This window comes from Myotis davidii, unplaced genomic scaffold (genome assembly GCF_000327345.1).
Source record: "Myotis davidii unplaced genomic scaffold, ASM32734v1 scaffold309, whole genome shotgun sequence".
Taxonomy (NCBI): domain Eukaryota; kingdom Metazoa; phylum Chordata; class Mammalia; order Chiroptera; family Vespertilionidae; genus Myotis; species Myotis davidii.
Genome location: NW_006383013.1, coordinates 1205422 through 1231627, shown reverse-complemented (window position 1 = coordinate 1231627; position 26206 = coordinate 1205422). Strand labels below are relative to the sequence as shown.

The window sequence follows — 26206 nt, the reverse complement described above, 5'->3', positions numbered from 1 at the left end:
CTGGGTAGGATGAATAGAGGGGAGACCCACCTTCTGGGGAAGGCGGGGACATTGGTGTTCTTGCTCCCGCAGAGGTGGGTGGGATTTCCGAGCTGACGGAAGCCTGTGACTGGTGGAGCTTTGGGTCTCTGCTGTATGAACTGCTGACTGGAACGGTGAGTGGCGGGGCAGGGTGTGGGCCCTTGTGGGGGTCACTGGGGACAGGGTGGCCTGGGCTTGATACAACCAGCCCACGTCGGGCTCAGGCTGCCTGGTGCTCCTCCCCAGCTCACCCCCACAGGCCATGAGAGACGCAGGGAGCCACTGCCACCCAGGCCGTGGGCACACTTGGTCCCCCCTCCCCCATGCTAGTGGCTGTAGCTGGTGAGACTGCCAGTGTAGTGGGTGAGAGCTGAGTTGGGTGGTCAGGGCGGGTTTTGGAGGAAGGGTGGGGATTGGACAGCGCTTATTCCCCGAAAGGCGCCTGGCTCACCCCTCAGCCACTTCCCCCTGCTCACTTCCCACCCCGACGGCCTCCTGGGCTGTAACCCCCAGACTTTGGCTGAAGAACAGGAGAGAGGGCCTCCTGGATGCAGGCCAGCCGCTGTCCGTCCAGCCTGGGTCAGCCAAGAGCTCCAAGTTTCCCCGGCAAACGCCCTTGCTCAGGATGGCGGCTTCTGCCCTCTGTCCACCCGATGAGCTCAGCTCTGCACCTGGGTAGCGGATGCAGTGTGACCTGGAGCCCAGGTCGGACCAGTTCACCGTGGCTGCCTCCTGCCTTTGTCCCGGAGCCCAGAGCCTCTGAGAGGCCTGGCTGCAAACAGCCACTCTCCCCTCTCAGCCTCCCACCACCTCTCTCGCCTGAGCTTCTGGCCTCCCTCCTGGTCGCTTCTTGCAGCTCATCCTGACCTCCAGACAGACCTCCTTGCTCTCCACAGCTGCACCCTGCTGGAGAGGCCCTGCCTTCCCTCACCACAGCCCTGCCTTGGCGCGGCCGGAGCACGCCGTGGCCTGCTGCCAAATGAGTGGCCCGTGGAGGGTTGTGTTGTTGTTTTTCTGTATGAAGACAAGTTCCAATACTCATCCTGAAGTGCCTGTCCTGATTGCAGCCCGAGAGCAATGCATCGAGCGAGCTTAGAGCCAGACGGACCTGGGTTCAAATCCTACCCTCAGCATCAATCCCTTCACCTCTCAGCCTGCTTGTGTCTCTCCAAAGCGATACTTGTATTTCCTCTGAGAGGGGCCGTGGGAGTGTGGACAATGGCTGTCAGGCATCTAGCGCCGCCTGGCATACAGTAGATCCAAAGCAGATCCAATGGTCTGCATTATCATCATCCCAGGGAATGTGACCCAGGGAAAAAAATAAAACCCTGGCTGCCGCTGGGGTGTGCAGACTTTCCAGGGGTTGCCTCCTGAGGCCCCTCCCTGTGTCTTCCCAGGCCCTATCCCAGAGCCACCCCTCAGGAATCCAGCCCCACACCCAGCTCCAGCTGCCTGAGTGGCTCAGTCGCCCAGCAGCCTCCCTGCTGACGGAGGTGAGGTCAGCGGGCCCAGCAGAGGCGGCTCCTTGGCCTGAGGGTGGGCGCTGGGAGGGCAGAACCCTGTGCGTGAACAAGCATGCTGCTCCTGGAGGCTGATGTGGGTGCAGGAGTTACAAAGTTCTCTAGATGTTGGCGGCCAAACACCACCAGTGTGTTCCCCAGGGTAAAACTGGGGGTTCTATGGGCTGGGCTGGCAGGGAGTGAGCTCCCGGGGCCAGGGCGACAAGTCCCTGGAAGTCCGCCCACATCTCAGCCATGGGGCTGGGAAGGCCTGCCAGGCGCTGACCCGGCCTTTCTCCACAGCTACTGCAGTTCGATGCCAGCAGGCGCCTGGGAGCTGGAGGGGGCGGTGTCAACAGACTCAAGTCCCACCCCTTTTTCAGTACCATCCAGTGGAGCAAGCTGGTGGGGTAAGAGAGGGTGGAGCGGGCGATGGAAGCAGCCGGACTGGTCTGCGTCTCCTCTCTTCTCTTCGCCTGTCATCCTGTCACTCTGAACTGACCCTCATCCTGTCACTCTAACCAGCGGCCTCTGCAAAGAATGCGGGTCAGCTGCCTTTCCTGCTGGGCTCTGCTCCCTCCTGTGGGCTCAAAAGCCATCATCGCCGCTGTCCCTAGGAGGTCTCCCCGCCAGCCCTTGGAGGAACCCTTTCTAGTCACTGCGTTTGGGAAGGGACAGGACAGAGCTCACCCTGCTAGGTGGCTTGGGCCCCTCCATCCACCCATCAGTCAACAGAGACCTGTTGAGCGCACACCCTGAGCCTTGAACACAGACCTACCCCGTTAAAGGGTGCCTTCTGTCACATTCGCTCCAAGTACTGACCACCTGCTGAGCCAACCTTGAGGTTTTGTGATTCGCTACCTGCCATGTTGTGCCCTACACGGGACATCTCTGGAGACTTATCTCAGGATACTGGTCCACTGGCTTCGTGGACTCAAATTAGGGCTGCCCTGGCTGATACCTTAGCCGTGTAAATAGTGGCCTCTTCTGTCAGACTCCTCCTGCAGGGGGTGGGGAGGCAGGGAAGACGTCTGTAGTGAGCATGCAGTGAGGTGGGAAACAGGGTGATCCACTCCCCCTCCTGAGCATGCCCTGTCTTGCAATTTCAGACTCTGAAGAGCAAAAGGAAGAGGGGCATGGGGGAGGAAACAGGGATTAGGAGGAGGGCAGAGGGCACCTTTGCCAATTAGAGCAATTTTAGAAGCAGAATAAGACCTCCCCTCCCTAGCTAGCCCACTGGGGTGGAAAGGGGAGCGAGCCTGCCCCACAGGTCTGAGAGACCTCAGTTCAGCCTCCAGGCGGAAGCTGCTAAGACAAGCTGGACCCACTAGGATTCCCTTCTCAGGCATTGGTCCTGTTTACCAATTTGCATTTTAGTCTTGAGGGTCCACTCAATTCATTGCCTACTGTGACTTCATCCCCTTTTGAAATGAATCACAACACACAGAATGATTGCCCAGGCTTTTAGCCGGAAGCAAGATGTTTGGTCTCTGAAGAACTGGGATAAGTAGTTACCCCAAATACAATCCCCTCCTCGGGTTTGGGGGCTTTTTCCGCTCAGGACTCACCCTGTCACTGGGGTGTGGCAACTGAAACTGTCACCAGACCTCTGCCCCCAACCCCTTGCCTTGTGTCTGCTATACCACCAGGTGGCGGCCTTGACACTCATCTCCATTCTGATTGTGAAGGGGCGGGGAACTGGGTTGTGAGGGAGGCTGGAGGTCCTGGTTTCTCTGGGGCATGTCCATACCATCTTGCCCCCAATAAAGCCTGATGTTGCCTGTGGTGTTCTTGCCTCATTAATGCAACGAGAGCCACCCTGTCGGGACAGGAAGACTGGAAGACTCCCCCAAAGAAGCTCCATGACAGTCAACAGTGAACTTGGAGTCCACTAGGAAGTAGGAAGCAGGGCTGGTTGTAGACCCACCCGCATGCCAGCCTGTGCCCTGCAGAGCAGCACTGAGCCCAAGGGGAAGTGCTGGCATAGAGGGGCACTGGGCTCCATGGGAAATAAAAGACAAACCTTAGAAGAGGGTCATGATGCCTGGGGGAGGGGGGGGGAATAGTATAATCTTCAGTGACCCCTTGAGACACAGTGGCTCCTACTCAGAGGTTAATGACGCCCTAGCTGGTTTGGCGCAGTGGATAGAGCGTCGGCTTGCAGACTGAAGGTTCCTGAGTTCAATTCGTCAAGGGCACATGCCTGGGTTGCAGGCTTGATCCCCAGTAGGGGGTGTGCAAGAGGCAGCCCATCAATGATTTTCATCATCACTGATGTTTCTCTCTCCCTCCCTCCCTGACACACACACACGAGGTTAATGACAAGGTCTGATGGGAGCCTAGTGGAGCTTGTCCAGTCTTCCTTGGCTATACTCCCTAAGTCAGGCCAGACCACCTCCAACCACTGCTGCAAGTCCAATTTGCTTCTGGAACCTCTGGGCCCCATCTGTGCAATAAACAATGCACATGTGGCACTGTGCCAGGCTCTAAGCCAGAATCCTGCAGTCCCAGACCTTACAGGGCTTAGTCTACCTCCTTGTAGGTTTACTAGAGAAATGACAGCTAGCACCAGGTCCTGGGCCTAATAGAAAATTCTAAAATTCCTTTCATTGAACCCAAATTCTACCCTCAGGGAGCCACTCTGTTCCTGGGGCAGACCTTCATACAGAGATGGCACCACTGTAAGCAAGATCAGCAGGCACGGACTGTGTGGAAAGACCGGGTATATTTAAGCCTGGAGACCATCATGCCAGTCACCTGGAGTCAGTCTAGGTTAACTGTCCCTCTCCCTCGCAGACCACCGCTCCCAGGAGGTAATCGACCCTCATGGTTTTTACTGACCTTGGTATCCATCCCAGAAATAATGCAAGTGTGTTGGTGTTTGCAGGAGCCTCAAAGGTGGGAACCAGTCTCTGCCCAAGAGCCCGGCTTGCCAGGCTTTGAGGGGTCAATGTAAGGAGGGCGGGCGCTTCCCTGCCTGCAGACAGCCCAGTTCCATTTTTTGTCAAATCAGTGCAGTGTTAACTTACTTTAAAACTCAGGTATCACAGGGTAACCAAAGGGACCTTAGGTGGTTTTCAATGCCAATAACCAGTGTGGAGACTTACACAACCTCAGTAACCAAAATGAACACAGAAACGGGAACTCTGCTTGAGAACTTTTGCCCTTTAATTTGCATTTAAAATCGGTTTCTTTAAATATTTCAGTTACGAGTTCTGAATAGTGAAGACATAGCAGATGCTGCAGGCACTCAGTATTGGCTCCCATCCCTTCCCCCCACCCGTCCCCCAGGCCTTACTTCTTCGAGATACAAGTGGGCACTCTGCACTAAGTGGCTCCCATGACAAGTGTCAGCAGCCTCAGGCCTGAATGCAGTTGGATTTAAAGCAATGCAGCCTGGTAGCTTTCATGACAAGACGTGTACATTTAACCATGTTCCAAGGAATTCCAATGACTGTCCAGACCCATCAGGCAGTACCTCAGAGGCGACATCAGTCACTTCCCGTGTACTGGCATCTTGGGGCTGGTTCCCACCAGTCCACCCTGCCCTAGACCCGTGCTCTGCAGAAGAGCCAAGGCCCCACTTCCCAAGGGCCGTGATCAGGAAAGAACAGAATTGCCTCTTCAGTCACATGCTCATACCAATGGAATTTAAAAGCTCAAGTCAATCTGAGCCTGTCCACAGGAAACCTCCCCTGCCCCCCAATCTCTACCAGGCTCCAGTCCATCCTCCACTGCCTTGATGTACTAGAATCGGCTCCAGATGAGAACAATGTGCTAGAACAGTTCCTAGCAGCCTAGAAAGGTTGGCACAACCATAGCTGTGCCAAAATGGGTTTTCCTGGTGGGAGGCTATGACAGAGAATGTGAGGGCAGGCCTGGCTTCTGTTCTCTTGTTTATAGCTATGACCTCAGGGGGAATCTGCCCTCTCCGCCTCCACACTGCCAACACCTCTCCTACCCAGGTCCCCCGGCCTGTGCTTCCTGGAAGAGGTAGTAGAGGCATCCTGAAGTCAATGACAGCTGAGAAGGAAGGTGCATTTAGCAGCAAAGCAGCACCTTGGCCTATGGTCAATACCTCCACACAGGTGGAATCAAGTGAGAATGTGCACAGCCAGGGCAGAGGCTGCTCCGAGCGTGGGAGGCACAACCCTCCCAGGCAGCTCTGGAGAACACACTTTCAAAAGACTGAAACTTATTACCATGGTCCCCAGTGGTTTCCCTATCGTGTCCTGGCACGGGGGAGAAGCAAAATTATCTCGGCAGAGGGTTAATGAAGAAAGGCAGGGATATTAATGAGCATCTGTGAAGGCTCTCTCTTTCTCTCCCTCAAGCCTAAGGAAATAAGATATTCGAGTGTTGAGAGGGGTATAGAGAGAGAGAGAGAGAGCTGGTAGGAACACCAAGAAAGACCTGCGACTGCTGGTTATATAGTGCCCTGGCTTCCTTGCTTGAGGCCAACAGCATGTGCCTGTCTGTCGCCAGGCGAACCCGGGACCCACGTGGGGCAGAGAGAAGACTGGTTTTCAGTTCCTGCGTGGTCAATGTGTTGGGTGTGTGACTTCCTCCTAAAGGTCCATTAGGAGGATTCTGGGATCTTCTACCGCTGCCTTGATTTTTCGGAGGAAAGTCACAGCCTCTCTGCCGTCGATTAGCCGGTGATCGTAGGTCAGTGCCACGAACATCATGGGCCGCACCTCCACCTACAGAGAGAGGAGGGTTATAGATTTGTCTGCAGTAGCAGAAAAGCCCCCTGGAAGTGGGGAAATGAGAAAAGTTCTGTTCCTTTCCTATTGGTGTTGCTCTAGATACAATATTTTCAAAGACCAAGCCTTATCCTTAGCGCACAGCTCCCCTGCTTGCCCCGCTCTGAGACAAAGAGAACAGGAGTCTCCGCACAACTGCCTTTTTAAACACACTTTACTCTTCATTCGTTTTCTAAAGGAAAAGTTCCCCTTTCAGTCTGGCTTTAGGGTTATCAATTTAAACCTGGGGTCCACAAATTCTCTGAAATTGTATGTAAAGTAAGGTGTGTGAGCATTTTTGGGGGGAGTGGGTGGAGGGGAAGATCTATGATTTCAGACTCACAAAGGAGTTAGTGACCCAAGAAAGTTTGAAACGCAGTCCCAGAAAATGTTTTCCTCCTGACATGTCTTTTGGGGCCAGCTCGACCCTGGGTCTTCCTTCTCTGAACCTTCGAGAACCTCTAAGCCTTACCCTATACTTGGAAGCTCGCAGACTGCTCTGCATTATCCTTTTCCCGGGCAAGGATCAGGTCCCCAACTGTGTCCCCACTATCTACAGCACCTAGAGAATGAAGCCGGCTGACTGTCCTAGATGAAGGAGCAAGCTTTCCTAGCTCAACTGTCCTCAAACTTTACTGCACCAGAATCATCTGCAGTTTCTGCTTCAACAAGTCCAAAAGGGGGTCCAAGATTGTGCACTTCTGGTAAGTTCCCAGATGATGCTGATCCACACACCACAATGAGAATCAGTGCCTTAGCTTTAATCAGAAGCCAAGAGATGAAACTTAAGCCTAAAATTACAGTGAATCTCACAATTAGCACTTAGTAAGATTTCCCTCTCATCACCTAACTCCTAGGACATGAACAGTGATGGTTCTTACCTTGCCTCCCACAGCCACTGGCCTATCAAAGATGGCGTGCATGCCTAGGATGGCAGACTGAGGGGGGTTGATAATGGGTGTTCCAAAGAGGGAGCCGAAAACACCTCCATTGCTAATGGTGAAAGTACCACCATCCATATCTTCAATGGCGAGTTCATTCTTCCGGGCCTAAAAACAGAAATTACACCATTGCAATTTAAGGTCAGATGAGCTTTCTTCACCTAAAGGAAGTCCAGAAAGCTCATATCTGAGGTCAACATGGCAAGACCCAGCTGTAACATGAAAGTTGTTCAACTGAGCCCAGCCAGTGTGACTCAGCGGCTGAGCGTAGACCTATGAACCAGGAAGTCATGGTTCAATTCCTGGTTAGGGCATATGCCCAGTTGCAGGCTCTATCCCCAGTGTGGGGCATACAGGAGGCAGCCGATCAACGAGTCTGTCTCTGTCTCTCTCTCTTTCTCTCTCTCTCTCTCTCTTCCTTTCTCTCTCCCTCTCCCTCTTCCTTCCTCTGAAATCAATACAAATATATATTTTTTTTAAAAAGGAAGTTTTCCAGCTGAGATGCTCCACCAAAGGACAGACACAAGGCCTTCAGGTCCTTTTCTGTTCCAGCAGGTTCACTTGATGAGATCTTCAGTCACGAGAGCATGCTAAGCTCTGCCCAATGTCTGCACTTCAGCTCTAGTGGGTGAGAGGCTATGCACTCTTACGGAACAACGTGAGGCTCCAGCTCTCCGAGAATTGCTCACTGGCAAGCCCTGCCTTCCCCGGGCTGCTTCCCTGCCCTGCCCTGCAGCTGAAACACATGCTGCGTTCTACTTTACCTTCTCTCCCAGTTCAAAGATGGTTCGCTCAATATCTGCATAATTCATTGTTTCCACGTTCCTGATGACGGGAACCACCAGGCCCTGATGAAAGTGAAAAGCGTTTTCAGTTGCAAATTAATAGCACCCTGTACAGTTATAACTCCCTGATTCAAGTCAATGGTCTCCCCTTCCCAGAATATCTAATTACTCAATTTGATTAACACAGTCTAAAATATTTAGGCTTAACATTAAAAGAATGTGGTATGTTCAAAAATAGGTTACTCTTTTATTAATCCCCTTCTAAAAAGACAGAATTACAGACATGATCTGTGCCTAGCTGTCTGCTTCTTCACACAGATAAAGGTGAGAATCTAAGACGAGAACCCCCATCTCCTATCCCAACATACCCGTGGGGTGGCCACCGCAACACTGATGTCAATATAATCCCTATATACCACCTCTTTGGTTGTATCGTCAATCACTGCAAGAGAGAAAACACATGTTACATAAAACTCCTGAGGCCTAGGCTAATGAGGTAATATTTGCATTAATAGAGTAACAATCCATAGTGCCTGGTACAGTGTGAGCTGACCAATCAGTATGAAAAAAAGCACTGCATTACCAGTGGCAAACTCCTCTCACTCCCATACTAACCAATCGTAACATCTCCCAATGCCCTCACTGAGCCCGACAGCCCGAGCATAGGGCACCATTTCTCTGGCAGCCCTCGCATGGGCTCAGTCCACTGGCTCACACTCGGTGAGTATGCATTTAGTTCCTGTGAACAAGCCTTCCCTTACTGAGAACCGCTAGGTTTTGCCCGTCTGCTGTCAACTCGCAAAGGGGACAAGGCAGGAGGGAAGGCTCTTCTAGGAGGTTCAGGAGGAAGCAGGGTGGTCTGGCTTTAATAGTGACAGCAAACAGCAGCTGCACATTTAGGTCTAATGCTCATGAAAAAATAGGCTTGGGAATCTTTTCCGCAGAAAGCGTATGTTGTATTGTTAGACAAAGACACCAGGAAAAGAATGTAAATGACAAAGAGGCCACGAGAACTCAGAAATGCCTAGGTGTATGGGCAGGCAGACGACCAGAGAGTGCCAATCAGGAAGCATAAGAAGAATGGAAGAAACACAGAGGTAATATATGGGTAAAACAAAGACAGCCCTCCTATCTACCTAGCGCGTATCACTTGATGGAAGGGACTAGGGCAGAGGTCCTCAAAACTACAGCCCGCGGGCTACATGCAAATACAAATATTGTATTTGTTCCTGTTTTGTTTTTTTACTTCAAAATAAGATATGTGCAGTGTGCATAGGAATTTGTTCATAGTTGTTGTTTTTTAAACTACAGTCCGGCCCTCCAACGTCTGAGGGACAGTGAACTGGCCCCCTGTTTAAGAAGTTTGAGGGCCCCTGGACTAGGGCTTCTATTTCTAGATCTTTAGGGACCCTGGCCTTGCTGAGGGTTGCAAAAGTGTCAATGTCACTTCTCCAATCTTTCAGGGAACAGAGAAGTGTCTCAATGGGAAAGAACTGCTTGATAGGTCAACATTTCAATGATGTAGGTGAATAACACAAAGAAAACGAGCACAATCTTCCAATGAGGCCCATCAACCAGAAATCAAAGGTCACCCTGGAGCCTATGCCAAGTGTGGAAGTCAGGCCCCAAGATAACAGAGCCCTGGGGAAGGTGAGGAGTGCCAGACAGGACATGAGCTTCCACCCTGACATGAGGGGCCTGGAGAGCTGAGCTGGCTGAGAACTTCCGAGCTATGCACTGGGAAGAGAAATCACTCTGTCCATTTAATGGGGACAAAGTAATGATGATACTATTTCAGGAAGGTGAGCCAAGAAATCCCTAAGAAACACACTCATGTTTTCACAGGTATGAAATGAAAAGTTTGGTCTGCCTGGCCAGTGTAGCTCCATGGTTGAGCATTGACTTACGAATCAAGGAGGTCATGGGCACATGTGTAGGTTGCAGCCTTGATCCCCAGTACGGGGCGTGCAGGACGCAGCCAATCAATTATTCTCTCATCACTGATGTTTCTATCCCTCTCTCCCTCTCCCTTCCTCTCTAAAATCAATAAAAATGTATTTTTTTAAAGTTTGGTCTGATGACCCCCACCCTTGTGTCTGTGTTTGTGGAAGCAGCTCTGTGTTCATACACATACCTCCCAGGGCCTCTGCAATGCTGGCCACCACAAACTCACCTGCATTTACAACAGGCTGTTCCTGCAAGGCAAAGGCTGAGGCCTTCACAAATGCCGACATGAAGCCCAGTTTGAGGTTATGTTTCTTCAGAAAAGCATCTTTGTGCCGGGCCCTCATATCCTGGATGTTACTGCAAAAAACACATTACAAAGCAAACTGACTATAAGTGAAGCCTTGATTCTGACTTTCATACTGGTTTCCAACTCCATGTACATGATTGAGTAAGCTTTTCCCCTTCACTCTGTACCGTAAAGTTCAAGTTTTGAAATAGTCCACTAAAGGTCAACACAATAACCTTCCTTGTTCCTTTACCAAAAAAACCTGGATACAAAGGAATCAGGTCCAAGCTTTCTTTAAGGTGGGCTGAGCCCTGGACAGGCTCCTTCATACTCCATAAGTCAGAAATTTCAGTGACAAGATAATATGGACAAGAACTCAGACAGCACACCAACATCCTTGCCCTGGATAAGAAAGTGATTTCTAGCTACACTAAAATCATGAGCTACCTACCCTGGGGGGAAAATGTTTTTAAGCATAAAATTCACAAAATAAACAGTATTCTTTTTCTTATTAAAATTATTTTTTAAAAACCACCAAACCTGATTACAACTTCCTTGTGACATGCCTCCTATTCCTAATTAAGACAAAAACAAACCAACAAACAAAAATTGCACAGGTAAATGGGCTCCCTGTGAGCAAAAGCAGTCACACAGAAGAGTATAACCCAGTGTTCTTTTAAGCTGATGGCAAAGTCAGTAGATTCATTCTTCATCTCCCAGTTATCAGCTCCATCACTTGTCCCTCCACACAGGTGCCCCACTACATGCGAGGGTCAATGCTGGACACAACGATAATCAAGACACAGCTCTTGCCCTTAGGATCTGGTTAATGGGTGTGGATTCCTTGGTATTTAGGAACGTGGCCATGTGCGAACGAAGCTTCCCAAGTGTGAGCAGCAGTGCCTTCTGAGAAGTCTCTACAACGAGAACAACCTTTGACCTTCAGGACTGGGTTTTCCACATATACACCATGTGCATACTGCAGTGAGTGGAAAACGGCTTTCCCATCATTTTGCTGAAGAAACCCCAGTATTTATCGAAATACAGTTCTGTGATGGAAATCGAATTTAACTTTATTTCAGGCCCAAATGCTCAGTTCTCCCTATAATGGCCTAATTCAACATTAGCATGAAAGATAAGATGATATAACTTTAACTCATCCTTTCAGACCTTTTGTTTTTCAAAAAGGAAGTTTTCCTAGGAGGATTGATGGAGTTTAAATGTTTGTTTTCCTGAGTCTAACCTTATTTAGTGCTAGGATTACCACCCTAAAGACATTACTGGTTCCCAAGACACAAGAGCTGCAGAAGAGGTAAAGAGAAGTGATCAACATCTCTGCTCTCAAACCTGCCCCAATGCTATTGTCTGGTCATTAAGTAGTTTCTATTTCAGAGCTCTGTCCTTGGAGGCAGAGGCTGGGACAACAGGGAGAGGAGAAGGTTTCTCAGAAAGGCCCCTTATGGGTTAGCTGATCAGCACAAGACCCAAAGGGCACTCAATCTAAACCAAATTACTGACTGCAGCGAGACCCCAGGCCATTGTTAAGTGACACCTCGATTAGCTGCTAAAAGGAGACCAAACTATTATTCCTACCTTCCAATCAAAGCTGTTGAGCCAACTGAATCTTTCAAGGCCACAAATATTTACATGTTTTGTCTTAAGAAATTGGGTAGAATTTCAAAGTCCAATTCAATTTGTGCACAATTTGGCCCTAATGCATTGAAACCTAAGCTGCAGACTTTGTGATTTATTAGTTAAGGTTCTTCCCCACATCCGATAGACAGGAGAGAAATCTCTAGCTTGAATGACATCCAATCTTTTTAAGAAGCTTCACAACAGAATGGATGATATCTAGTGAAATAGGCCACAGAGCCCTCCTCTGCAAACAATGCACACAGTCAAAAACCATCCCCTCCTCTACACTTTTCAGATCCCTTCCAAAGGAAAACAAATTTCCCTAATGAAAAGTAGACTAAACACTTAGGACCAAAAGAAACAAAGAAATGCCCTGAAGACTCAATGACTTACCCCTGAATTAAATATAAACTCGTATCTCTGTTACTCCATTCCTTCTCATACACATTCCTCAGAGCAAATTTCTCAAATGTGTTTTGTGCTATCCTGTCTGTCAAGTCCACATTGTTAACATCGTCTGGAACAATCTTTCTCCACAATGTTATCGAAATACAGTTCTGTGATGGAAATCGAATTTAACTTTATTTCAGGCCCAAATGCTCAGTTCTCCCTATAATGGCCTAATTCAACATTAGCATGAAAGATAAGATGATATAACTTTAACTCATCCTTTCAGACCTTTTGTTTTTCAAAAAGGAAGTTTTCCTAGGAGGATTGATTGAGGCTAGTTGTGTCCTGGCCAGTGTGGCTCAGTGCACCTAAGGTCTCGGGTATTATTTCCAATCAAGGGCATGTACCTAGGTTGCATGTGCAGGAGACAACCAATCGAAGTGTCTCTCACATCCCCGCCCCCCCCCCTCCCAATCCACTCTCTGAAAATAAATGGGAAAATATGCTCAGGTGAAGATTAACAAAAATCAAAAAATAAAAAAATGGCCCTAGCCGGCTGGCTTAGTGGGGTAGAGCGTCGGCCTGGGGAGTGAAGGGTTGCAGGTTTGATTCCAATCAAGGGCGCATGCCTGGGTTGCCGGCTCGATCCCCAGTGGGGGGCATGCAGGAGGTAGCTGATCAGTGATTCTCTCTCATCATTGATGTTTCTCTCTCTCTCTCTCTCTCTCTCTCTCTCTCTCTCTCTCTCCCCCCCTCTCCCTTCCTCTCTGATATCAATAAAAACATATATATTTTAAAAATGCTGGTTGTTCTCTTTTCTCCAGGAAGCCTTTCCTGACCTACCCTCCCTACCTCTTCCGCCACCTCAAAAACAAATGATTTCTCTTTTCCACTTCACACTCTTTGTACCCTTCTGATACTTATTTTATGTTTACCCACACTAGACAGTAGGCTCTAGAAGGGTAGGGGCTCTTTTCACTCATCTTTGTATCCTCCTCAAATACATATAATATCTTATACACAGTTAAGTGCCCAAAAAATATTAGATTTAACTACATTCTCTTCCCTAGAGTGCTGGTACTTGTAAACACCAAAGTCTTTTCAGAAAATAGGCGAGTTAGCAATTAGCTTACTACAATAATGTGTGTACAGTAGGTCCTCATTGGTATTATCACTGCTAGGTTCTATGACTTTAAACAAAATGATATATAAAGAAACCATTTTTACCACAGGCTAATATAAGCAAAAGTTAAGTTCCTACAGCCTTTTTAACATTATAATGAAACTATGTTGAATGAAACAACTTTATTTGAGGACCCAGTGTGCTAATTTGTGTTAGTCCCTTAACTCAAATTCTGAGGTTTTCCTTTGAAAACACCACTTGCTTTATTTATTTTTTTCAAATATATTTTTATTTATTTCAGAGAGGAAAAGAGAGGGAGATAGAAACACCAATGAAGAGAATCATTGATCGGCTGCCTCCTGCACACCCCCCACTGGGATGGAGCCCACAACCCGGGCATATGCCCTTGACTGGAATCGAACCCGGGACCCTCCAGTCCACAGGCTGACGCTCTATCCACTGAGCCAAACCAGCGAGCGCAAAACACAACTTGCTTTCCATTTCACTATCAAAGGTGGGAAAGAGGAAAGATAACACAAGCCTGTGCCTTTTCACCCGCAGTTCTGAGTCTCTCAGGAACATGTGTGAGGCGCAGTCTCTGTGAGGGTGCGATACCCTGGCTCCGGGCACTGTCAAGTGGTTCTCCATCCCAATGGGTAGGCCCTATCTTTACTTGGCAGCTCAACACTAGTCATCAGAGTTTAAGACTATTTTCAGTCTCATTGATCAGAAATCACAAAATTTAAGTATAAAAGTCTGAAAAGCTAAGTTTTTTAAATATATTTTTATTGATGTCACAGAGGAAGGGAGAGGGAGAGAGAAATAGAAACATCAATGATGAGAGAGAATCACTGACTGGCTACCTCCTACATGCCCTCTACTAGGGACCAAACCCGCAACCCAGACATGTACCCTTGACCGAACCCTTCAGTCCACAGGCCGATGCTCTAACCATTGAGTCAAACCAGTTAGGGCTGAAAAGCTATGTTTTTTAAGTCAAGAGGAGGCAGGCACAGTATTAGCAGTTGATGAGAGAATGACACCAGTGGGTCACTCTGTTTAAGTCAACAAGCAATACAAAACAGGAAGAACCTCTTCCCTGCTCAGTCAGTTTTGGAATTAGCACTAATGGGGACTGGGGCAAGTTCAAGTGTCCTCCAAGAACAAGGGTATGGAAATAAGAGGAACAGAGCTCTCACCTCATGTCAATCTCATTGAAAGTCGTCAGCATTGCACATGTATTCTGGGCCTCCTTCAGACGCTGAGCAATGCGTAGCCGCATCCTGTTCATTTTCTCCTGAAAGTGAAAGTGGGACCAAGTATTGACAACCTGGGTCTCTTTGGATCAAGCACTCCCATTTGGCCTGTGGGAGTAGATGGCCAGGACTATTAATATCCAAGCACAACGAGAGCGCCAGCCTTCCTCTTTCCTGTGGCCCTTGCTCCTCTGAGCAAGAACAAGGAAACAGACAAAAACTACTCATTCAGACTCACTTAAAGTTTGACCAAAAATGGAGGCCCAGGAAATGGTTTGATTTAAAAAACAAAACCAATTTATAGAAAGGAAGAGTGTGGTGTGGTGTAGGGCTAGTCAGCCAAGGGATACAGCAATTTCTAGTGTTAAAGACTTGCATGAGAATAGCTACTTGTGGAATGGAAACTCTGAAGCAATAACTTTTGAGGCTATAGTATTTTAGGAAGCATTCTCTCAGGCAGAGAAACCCACACTCTTGACCATACTTCCTTGAGGTTTTATGTCTGCCCCTGATAGCTACTGCTACTGTGAGGCCTCAGCTAGGTATCCCGGAAGCATAGGGATAGAGCTCACTAAACCACCTCTCTGAAGTGTGTTAATGCACTCTTCCCTCCCACGATACTAAGCTATCATCCCTGCAAATAATTTACTCACACAAGACAATTCAGTGGTAGCACAACATACTAGGAAAAACCACTGGACAAGTGTTCACTCAGGTCCTAGTCCTATCATTTGACAGTCCATGACTATTAACAAGTCACTTCCCAAACTCAGTTTCCCTGTCAAGGTCAAGAGAATAAGCAGCCAGCCAATCAAATGCAGGCACTACCATGCCCATACTCCACTAATCTCAACATGCCCTCTGCCTCGGGCTTACCCGATGTTCTGTACGCAGACCTTTACCAGCTCCTGGCTCAGCTACTGGAGCAGCAGTGGGTTTTACCGCAGACACTGAAAAGAAAGTGGGGGTGTGGGGAGGGGGTGGGGACAGCTGCATCAGAAAATGAAACATTTACTGAGTATGTGCCAGTGCTTTCATACTGTATAGTCACCTGATCGTCAAGATATTCTGGGGTAGCCCTAGCCCGTTTGGCTCAGTGGATACACCATCGGCCTGCGGACTGAAGGGTCCCGGGTTCAAATCTGGTCAAGGGCACATGCCCGGGTTGTGGGCTCAGACCCCAGTGTGTGTGTGTGTGGGGGGGGAGGGTGCAGGAGGCAGCCAATCAATGATTCTCTATCACGGATGTTTCTCTTCTTCTCCCTTCCTCTCTGAAATCAATATATACTAAAAAAAAAAAAAAAAAAAGATATTCTGGGGTAGCCCTGGCCAGTGTTGCCAATTGGTTAGAGCATCAGCCTATGCACCAAAGGGTCACAGGTTTGATTCCCAATCAAGGGCTCCTACCTGGGTTACAGGTTTGATCCCCTGCCCTGATTGGGGTGCGTGCGGGAGGCAACCAATTGCTGTGTCTCTCATTGCTGTTTCTCTCTCCCTTCCACTCTCTCAAAAAAGAAAAAAAATATCCTGGGGTGAAGATTAACAAAACAAAAGATATTCTGAGGTACACGGGCACCATTCCCATTTCACAAATTAACAATCTGCTCAGAGTAGTTAAGAAGCCCAAAGTCACACAGCTGTCAACAGAGAGCTGGATGCAAACCCAGGTGTGCCGATACAAAGTCTACAGTTCCTTCTACAGAGTAGCCAACAGAGCCTGTTCAGAGGCATGATTAGTCTCAGACTTCGCCCTGTGAGAAAAAAGACACATGGGAGCTCTGCCAGTGTGGCTCAATGGATGAGCTTCGACCTATGAATCAAGAGGTTGTGGTTCAATTCCATCAAGGCACATGCCCAGGTTTCGGACTCTATCCCTGGTAGGGGGCATGCAGGAAGCAGCCAATCAATGATTCTCTTTCAACATTGATGTTTCTATTTCTCTCCCCCTTTCCTTCCTCTCTGAAGTCAATAAAAATATATATTAAACACACACACACACACACACACACACGAGTGAAGGCTTACCTGGTTTGCTAGCAGAGGGTTGTGAGGGTGAGGGCACTGGTGGCATCTGAGTGGGTATGGAAGCTGCAGGGGAAGGAGGAACTGCCGATGCTATCGGTTCTGCCTTTGGGGCTTCGGCAGCAGGGGCTTCAGCTGGCTTGGCCTTAGCAGGAGCAGCTGGAAAACAAGAAAAACAGATGCCACTGTCTGGAATGGAAAGCAACCAAATCACCAATATAAGAAGAATTTAGCAGCAAAATCTCTATCTCCAATCAATTAACAAATGCTTACTAGATATTTGCTATATATGCAAGGCACTATAAGTTACATATAATGATATAGGCACCACTCTTCTATTCTCCAGGGCTTCTAGATCCTACATAAGACCTACTGAATTCAGCTGCCTCACTAATTTCACAAATATCTACTGATCATCACATGTGGGAGAATATAGTTAACTATTAAAAAACAAGTTTAAATAATCAAGTGTTCATTTAGACTTAAGATTTCAAAGCATTTCATTTGGATGATGCTTATAAGACAATGAGATGGTCAAGTAATAAACTCACAAGGTTAAATTAGATCTTTATTTTGATCTTACCCATCTGGACATTATATTTGGTTTTATATTTAAATTAGAACTATTTTTTTCAAAGGAATAAATGATCAAAAGAAGGAATTCTTCAACTGAAAAATCAATCTTCTTCATTAGCCTTCTACTGAACTTTCTTTCCATTCTGGGCTTCTATACTGCCCTGACCAATCTCAATGATGCAATCTACCATCTCTCTGCTATATATTTTAACAATGAGAAAGAAACTTTAGTATATAGCATTTAACTGAGAATTAGGAAAAAAGTTATTTTCGCCCTGATTGGTTTGGCTCAGTGGATAGAGTGTCAGCCTACAGACTGAAGGATCCCAGGTTCGATTCTGGTCAAGGGCATGTACCTCGGTTGCGGGCACATCCCCAGTAGGGGGTGTGCAGGAGGCAGCTGATCAATGTTTCTCTCTCATCCATGTTTCTAACTCTCTATCCCTCTCCTTTCCTCTCTGTAAAAAATCAATAAAATATATATTTTAAAAAGTTATTTTCTGTTCTGTTCTCTAATACTGACTGTAAGGTCCAGTACAAATTCATTTGCTTACTTCTCATTTATTCTCAAGAGAAATACCAACCCTCTCTACAAAAGTTATGGGAACAGATGTAAAAATATTGCACTGAATTCTCCATAACAGACACCATGAAACATTGCTTTTTCTCACTTCGCACTTTAGAACAGTAGCTCTCAGTTCTGGCTGTGTATCAGAATCACTTGGAGAGCATTAAAAACACACACACACACACACACACACACACACACACTATGACAGACAACCAAGATCTTGTAACACCAGATTTAATATATCAGAATCCCTAGACCATGGAGTCTAGGCATTTGTATTATTTTTAAAGCATCCATGTGCTTCTGACGGCAGGGTTGAGGAGGGGGGGGAAATCCCTGTCTTCAGAACCTTCTTGATTTCTATCATATTTTTAAGAAAAGGTCCAGCATAAGAAACATACATGGAAAGAACAGAATACTATGAGGTTTATTTATTTAAAAATATTTTTTTATTGATTTCAGAGAGGAAGGGAGAAGGATAGAGAAATAGAAACATCAATGATGAGAGAGCATCACCGATCAGCTGCCTCTTGCATGCCCCCTACTGGGGATCGAGCCTGCAACCCAGGCATGTGCCCTTGGCCAGAATCGAACCTGGGACCCTTTAGTCCGCAGGCCAATGCTCTACCCACTGAGCCAAACCAGCTAGGGGCTATGAAGTTTATTTTAATACCATTTTCTTCTAAAACTTGACATTTAAAGTTCACATTATATAAATATCACCCCCCTCTATTCCTTCAACTAAGGGCAAGCTGGAATGCCAAATTGCCTGAGGTACCAAGGAATTAGTACATTATGCTCAGCCCCAATTCCCAGGGCAACATTGAAGGCCTGGACAACTAGGGGAACTTCTTTACCGCCAGTTTTCCTGAGTGTGAAAAGAGGAGTGCCTCCTTCTACTTTTCCCCCATCAGGTACCAAAAGAGCTTCAATAACACCGTTTGCTGGTGATGGAACCTGCACGGATGTCTGGAAAAGGAAGACAGATGGACAATGGACAAATTTTTACTCAGCATTAGAAAAATAATTGTACAGAATCTCAAATATGAGTTACAAGAGTTGCAACACAGATATACAAGAACACGCATAAAAAAATGCCAACGCAACACTTTCAGGACGAGAGTATGACAAGTCAATGCTACTGTGAAGATACACTCTTCACTCTGTATGTCCGTTCTCAGAAACATTAAAGCAGCATTCAGTTCATAAGTTTCCAGGTGATACTTGAAAAAGAAGTGGCAACAAACTGTGCAGGCTCTTACAAACAGGTACAAAGAGCTACAAAACTATTACTAAAGTACATAGTACATGCATCTAGAACGGCAATTTTCAACCACTATGCTGAAGCGCACTGGTGTGCCCCAAGAATTCTTAAAATATGCAATACCTGGCTATTTAGTCAGGGGCACTGACCTCTTTTCCCTTTATTTTTCAAATTTTAAAAAATGACACAGACAACACAATAGCAGTCATCCCGTGTGAATGAATAAAACTATACCTATCTTTTTGTCAGAGTGGCAAAAATATAATACATTTTTTGGTGTGCCACAGAATTTTAGTAATTAGTTTATGTGTGTTATGAGATGGAAAAGGTTGAAAATCACTGACCTAGAACAATCTAAAATTAAACCTTTCTTTTTTAATGAGCTATTCCAACATTTTTTACAACTGTGCTTAGAACCAGTTAAAGATGATCTTTAAACAACAGTTAAAGCCCTGTTTCTTTTATTAAGTTAAGAAACCAAGGAGAGACCTTAAATAAATTGGCACTAATATAGGACAAGCCTACCTTGTCAGTTTCAATCTCACAAACCACTTCATCTTCTGCAACTGTGTCTCCAACAGCTGAAAAAATAGTCAAAGGCTACCTGTCAGGAAGGCCTCCAGTAGCCACAAAATACCCTTCTGCAGATATAAAAGACCCCTTTCCTACAGAGCCAGGATAAAGTAGGCCACATGTAAAGAAAAGGGTGGGGCCATAGGTTCTACTGATTATCATTGGGGGTTGGGGAGATAAGAAAAGACTTTTAGGAAGAATTTCAATTTAAGTGAGAGGGCACTAATCTTACCTTTCTCCCACCTGACATCCCCTTCTGTGACAGACTCTGCAAATGCTGGGGTTTTTACTGTAATCACATCATTCTCTAGGAAAAGAGAAGAAAAAAAAAAAAGAAAGAAAATCACACATAATCCATATGTTTTTTCCCTTCAATTAAACTCAGACAACTGTTCTCTTCCCATTAAAACTCCATTCCCAAGGCAGGGAGCTGAAGGCAGGTACTTACTGCACACAGCTGTAGTTCTGAAGAAGCGAACACTGAAGACACTACTATTGTTAATGCTAGAAAAGAAACAAAAGTAAACTCCTTTGGCAAGTGAACCACTCACATTTTAGGCACCATGGATCACCTTCCCTTCAAATCAGTGATTCTTGACCCAGGGTGCCTCAGTGTCACCTGGGGTAGGGGTCGGCAAACTCATTAGCCAACAGAGCCAAATATCAACAGTACGACGATTGAAATTTCTTTTGAGAGCCAAACTTTTTCAACTTAAACTATGTAAGTAGGTACACTGTTATTAACTTAATTAGGGTCCTCCTAAGGCTTAGGAAGAGCCACACTCAAGGGGCCAAAGAGCCGCATGTGGCTCGCGAGCCGCAGTTTGCTGACCACGGACCTAGGGGAACTTGCCTAGGCCTCATCCCGAGATTCTTGGCAGGTCTAGAGCCGAGCCTGGATGGGATGACTTGAGCGCCCTAAGTAGTGAGTTCATTGTGTGAGTCCAGGACCCTATGCTGCAGTGGAATTCTCTTACAAAATAGACTTACATTTGGTTCTTTGAAGAAAAAGATAAGCATCTTGGTCCTTTGCAAAAGGACTTACCTTTCTGATCAGGGTTTTTTTCCTTAACCAAATCCAAGTAAGATCAATTGCATGCACTTGTGATACTGCCATTGTGCCACATATAATGGAATTTCTGTCCATAGGATTGCAGATTTAGATTAGGTAAAGCAGTTAACTTGGAAGCAATATAAGGTTATTCCCCCATGCACCAAGAAAATCTCCCAAAAACCTCATATGGTGTCTCCTCATATGGACTCATTAAAGAGGAACTTCAAAAGACCAAGGAATTTCTTGATATGGCACTAACTTTAAATAATGTAAACCAGAGAATGCTACCACCTTGTATGCCAGAAAGTGTTAACAGTGGTCACCTCTGGAGAGTGAGAGGCATAGATATATGTACATGGTATCTATGGTTATCTGTTATAAACATACGCATTTTGGGAGAGTGCTTCAGACTGATGGGGACTTTCACTTTGTGCATTTCAGGACTGTTTGACTATTCTATACCAAACACCTTGGTAATAGGAAAGTAAAACAGATTCAAGTTGCCTTTTGATATTTTTAACCTTTATAAAGTCAAAATAAAATCTATGTTGAACCAAGGGGAAAAATGTAAGTTATAACAAAATACAGACCACAAAGCGTTCTGTATAAAGTTTAGAACCATGTATAAGTACATGATCATGGGCAAGAACCAATGGGTAATGCAGAGACTGCTCTGTGAGGACATCAAGAAACTGGAGCACTGGCCGTCTCTGGGAAGAGGAACTAGGTAGCACTGGAAGACAAGAATAAAGCCTTCTCATAGACACTGTTTACTTTTGAACCATGTACATGTATAACCTATTAAATAACAATATAAAGCCAAAAATAGTTTTACAATAAAATATTTTAAAAATGAAGTGGGTAGCCCAGCCGGCGTGACCATGATTGAGCATTGCCTATGAACCGGGAGGTCACGGTTCGATTCCTGGTCGGGGCACATGCCTGGGTTGTGGGCTCAGTCCCCAGATGTGGGGCATGCAGGAGGCAGCCCATTGGAGATTCTCTCTCATCATTGATGTATCTATCTCTCCCTCTCTCTCTCCCTTCCTCTCTGAAATCAATAAAAATATTTTTAAAAAATAAAGTTATTCACACAAAAAATACACAACACAGCCCGGCCAGCATGGCTCAGTGGTTGAGGGTAAACCTATGAATCAGAAGGTCATGATTAGATTCCCAGTTGGGGCATATGCCTGGGTTGTGGGCTTCATCCCCAGTGTGTGGCCAGCAGGAGGCAGCCAATCAACAATTCTTGCTCATTATCAATGTTTCTATCTCTCTCCCCGCCCTCCCTTCCTCTCTGAAATAAAAAATATGTATTTTTTAAATACACAAAAGTTATTATCTAATGTGTAATCTAACCAACCCCTCAAAGTTTAAGGTTTTAAAAAACAATTTACTTTCAAACAGTTATTTGTTATATTTATTGCATGTAGGTTTGTGGTTGCTCCAATTTTCAAAGAAATTGCAGATGAGTAGCACATTTTGATTCTAACTTTTTCAATTATAAAAGTATTAGATGTTCACTGTAGAATATTTGGAAAGAGCAAAAAGAACATTTACAATGGGATTATACCAGACAGCAGAAAATGGAATCATTTTATAAACTGCTTTTTTTTTTTCACTTATCATAGTGCGAACATGCTTAACCAATCTCTGTTGTTTGGCTATCTGAGAGAAATCTGGGGACACCAGGATTTCTTTAGTATAGATTCCTAGAAATGGAATTGCTAGATCAAAAGGTAGACACGGTTCAGACTTATGAATGCCAAATTGCCCTCTAAAAATAACACATCATTTTATTTTTAAAAATCCCATTGAGATGCACAGTGAAGAAGGAACTAATCTGCTGACTCTTCATTTTGAAGATTTCCCTGCAGTAAAAGTAGCTTGATAGCTGTTTACTAAGTAACTAGAGAGCATCCTCTTATCACCACCTTGAAAATACTTGGAAGGGAAAGTAACATTAAGCAACATTCATAAGCAGAAGTTAACCTGAAACACACATGGGTGGCCTTTGTCCAAACTTTGCATTATGCAATAACATTCGCTCCAAACTAGTCAAAGTCCCAGGACTCAACAGACTAGTCTTTTGCTTTTACTGTTTCTAAAATAAACAGCTATGCTACATCAAGAGGATCCTCTCAACCTCCACAATAAATGTAACCTTCAGCCCTTGAGCTGCACTTGTATCCAACCAGAATACCATTTAGGAGCACCCTTCTATATCTATTAGCCATGAAAACAGGATTCCAACTCCAGTTTCATTATAATCTAAGCACCTTAGGACAGGCACACTCCTCGTCCAGCATTGGACGTGGGGCTGAAGCTCAAGGTACATCACACATCATAAATTAACATCCAGGTTAGGTCTAGGGGCTCAACCTAATTCTAGAATTCGAGCCCTGGAAACCACTGAAGAAAGTAAATGGTCGAATTTATAAGTGATATCTTAAGTGCCCTATGGCCACATAACTGTACTCCCCAGTGATACTTACGCGATCGTCCTCCTGTCAGGGTAACCTGGTCCCTGACATAAGGAGACCCCTGCAAGAAACAAAACAACTCTTAACCAACAACTCTTATCTTATACAGGATACCTGTTGGGAATGAAAAAGAAGTCCGTTCACCCTCTTAACTCTGAGAAAGAGTAGTATCATCTACAGGCAACAGTATAATCTTTATCACAGAGTCCTGATTCTCAGACTTTCCACCAAAATAACCATAATAGCAGAGAGCAGCAGGTGTATGGGGTTGACAGTGGGTATGTGGCTGAGCAGGAAAGGGGAGAATTCTAAGGGCATAGCCTGAAGTAGTTTTATCTTATTTACCTTAAAATCCATAAATTTTTATTATTCCTATTATGTTTTCCAAATAAACTGTCTCTACTCCCCAAGTCTTCAAATACAACTGAAGCTTGAAAAAAGACACACAATGGTTTATCCTGTAACCACACAGCCTAATCTTGAGAAGCAGTGGGAATGTTTGGTCTGGGTTTCTGTTTCCCTGGTTACTTAAAAATGTACTGAGCTGGAAGTCCTATTGCCTACCAGTGGTCGGCAAACTGCGGCACGCGAGCCACATGTGGCTCTTTAGCCCCTTGAGTGTGGCTCTTCCACAAAATACCACGTGCGGGTGCACATGTACAGTGCAATTGAAACTTCGTGGCCCATGCGCAGAAGTCGGTATTTTGTAAAAGGCGAAAGATTTATGCGATCTGAAGAGAAACCAGAGTATAGAAGTCGGTATTTTGTATAAGAGCCACACTCGAGGGGCCAAAGAGCCGCAGTTTGCCAACCACTGGTAAACCCTAGTAGCAAAGACAGGGTTACTTTAGGCCCAGGGTCTCCAGCTGGTCCTAGTACTCAGCAAATAATTATCCCTCCTTTGAGTTTACTGTCTCTTCCTGAGGTCTTCTAGGCTGGTAACACGCAACAGGTGGGAGTCCTTTCTGCCCACCGTCCTTCTCACAGATCACTGCATTTCCCCAGCTGAACTAAGAACTATTGCTGCCTCACCTGAATATGTTCTTTCATTTTTCCAATCTATTAAGAATCCTTTCTGAACCAGGGTTCGGGAGACACCAAATGAGAAATCTCTCTCTTGTGCTCACCTCCACACAGACACACCCTGGGTTTCAGAGTCAAGTAAGTCACCTATGTCCATAGCCAATGACTCTACAGCACAAAACCCAAGTATGCTAGCATGTTTTGAGCTAGAACAGCCAGCAGTCCATGCTGATTTTTAGTACCCTGAATCCAATTTAAAGTTCAGCCTACAGCAAGTTTCACTTGTAGGGTTTATAAAAAGCTTTCACATAATGACCTCATTTTGATTTTCCTGTCTCACCATTCCCTGAAGTAGAAGCACCATCTGCCACTATTCCCATTTTATAAGTAGGGCTTCCAAAGGTGAAGCTGCTAGCCCCAAGGTAAAGCCCTAAGCCACAATGCAAACCCCAAGTCCAAGCCTCTTTCCAGCCAGACATGCTTCCTTTCCATTCTATGATTAGTCGGCTCTTCCTGCCTGAAAACCTTTGCACAAGCAATTCATTTTACTTGGAATACAGTTCTCTTGGATAGTTCTATGTACTCTTCAAGGCTTGGCTTAAATGTTACTTCTTTGGGGGAGCCTTAACTAACATTCCCACAGCACTCCCCACCTTCCCAAGCTGGGTTACCTCATCCCACCCTCTCCTTACACCCTGCACTTCCCTTTCACAGTAATCACAATGTAAGTACATCCTTATGTGTGCATAAATGTATACAGGCTGTTTCTCCAGCTAGCACAGAAGACCCTTGAGGGGAGAGACCATCTGCATTTCATCACCTAGAACAGTAGTAAGAACTCAAATAACCTGTTGAGTACATGAGGAGTCAGGCTTGACCAACAGTAGACTGGGTGACCTTGGTCAAAGCATTTAACCTCTTAGCCTTGGGTTCTATGTGTGTAAAATAGAGAGAATACTTCTCGTACTGTTTCTTAATGATTAACTGAACGATGCACAGAAAGCACTCAGAACACTGCTTGGCACACAGAAAGCCCACAACAAGCTCGACTCATTCAACAAATACTTATTCCAGGATTATAAACAATTATTGGGATAAAATCTAAGTTCCTTCCAGTAGTCTCCACACCATACCATCTTCTATCTCATGCCACTCTCTCCCTTAACCAGAATGCTCTGGCCAAATCACCTTTATTTTTTTTCCAGTTCCCAAGCACGGCTAAGCTCTTTCCTACCTCGGGGACTTTGTACATGCGTTTCCCTTCCCTTCTCCTACCCTTCACTGGGCTGGTTTCTGTCACAGCCCCTGGGTAATAGCCTTAATACCACCTATGAAAGAGGACTCTTGCCCTCGCCGGTTCTGCTTGGTGGATAGAGCAAAGGCCTGCGGACTGAAGGGTCCCAGGTTCGATTCGGGTAAAGGGCACATGCCCAGGTTGCAGGCTCGATCCAATGAGGGGCGTGCAGGAGACAGCCAATCTCTCAATCAATCTCTCTCCGCCCCCCTCTTCCTCTCTGAAATAAATTTTTAAAAATATATTTAAAGAGGACTCTTCTGTCTACCTTCATTTGCTTAGCCATCTACACTTTCCTTCCCACCAGACTGTAAGCTCCAGGAAGGCAGGCCTGTTCCACTGCTGTGCCCTAGGGGGTGCCTCGCTAGTGCCTGACACAGTGGAGACTTAGCCACGGACTAAACGAGTGAGTGACAGCTGTCGTTACCAAGCGGCATCTGGCTTCCCTGCTCTCTGTCTGCACATTATGGGGAGAAACGCAGGCAGCCCGGTTTCCTCGCCGCCGCCTCTGCCCGGGAGGAGAACGTTTCAGGCGACGGCAAGGGCAGGACTTACCGGGCAGGGAGCGTCTCCCGAGAGGGCAGCTCCCCTGTGGAGAGAGAAGACATTGGCGGCGTCACCCAGATGGAAGGAGGGAGAAACGGCTCGTTCCCCTAAGCACAACTCCAGGCTCTCCCAGGGCAAGTGACAGGTGCCGCTCGGGGCTCCTGGGCGG

General features: G+C 46.2%; 2 protein-coding genes across 2 annotated transcripts in view; one reads left to right on the top strand and one right to left on the bottom strand.

The window, feature by feature from the left end:
* RPS6KL1 (ribosomal protein S6 kinase like 1) overlaps nt 1-3306 on the top strand; it is a 17803-nt gene extending 14497 nt beyond the window's left edge. Inside the window, exons 10-13 of the mRNA XM_015558030.1 lie at nt 73-155; nt 1419-1514; nt 1824-1930; nt 2046-3306. Of these exons, the coding sequence (XP_015413516.1) occupies nt 73-155; nt 1419-1514; nt 1824-1930; nt 2046-2175 (416 nt within the window). The 3' untranslated portion in view covers nt 2176-3306. The remainder of the gene's footprint in view (nt 1-72; nt 156-1418; nt 1515-1823; nt 1931-2045) is intronic.
* A 1359-nt stretch (nt 3307-4665) lies between these two features.
* DLST (dihydrolipoamide S-succinyltransferase (E2 component of 2-oxo-glutarate complex)) overlaps nt 4666-26206 on the bottom strand; it is a gene marked incomplete at its 5' end in the record, with an annotated part of 33033 nt that continues 11492 nt past the window's right edge. The window contains 14 exons of the mRNA XM_015558002.1: nt 4666-6223; nt 7147-7314; nt 7971-8054; nt 8360-8433; nt 10165-10295; nt 14572-14669; nt 15505-15578; nt 16654-16809; nt 18655-18766; nt 19587-19642; nt 19867-19941; nt 20083-20138; nt 23187-23235; nt 26047-26082. Coding sequence (XP_015413488.1) covers nt 6089-6223; nt 7147-7314; nt 7971-8054; nt 8360-8433; nt 10165-10295; nt 14572-14669; nt 15505-15578; nt 16654-16809; nt 18655-18766; nt 19587-19642; nt 19867-19941; nt 20083-20138; nt 23187-23235; nt 26047-26082 — 1304 coding nt within the window. The remainder of the gene's footprint in view (nt 6224-7146; nt 7315-7970; nt 8055-8359; nt 8434-10164; nt 10296-14571; nt 14670-15504; nt 15579-16653; nt 16810-18654; nt 18767-19586; nt 19643-19866; nt 19942-20082; nt 20139-23186; nt 23236-26046; nt 26083-26206) is intronic.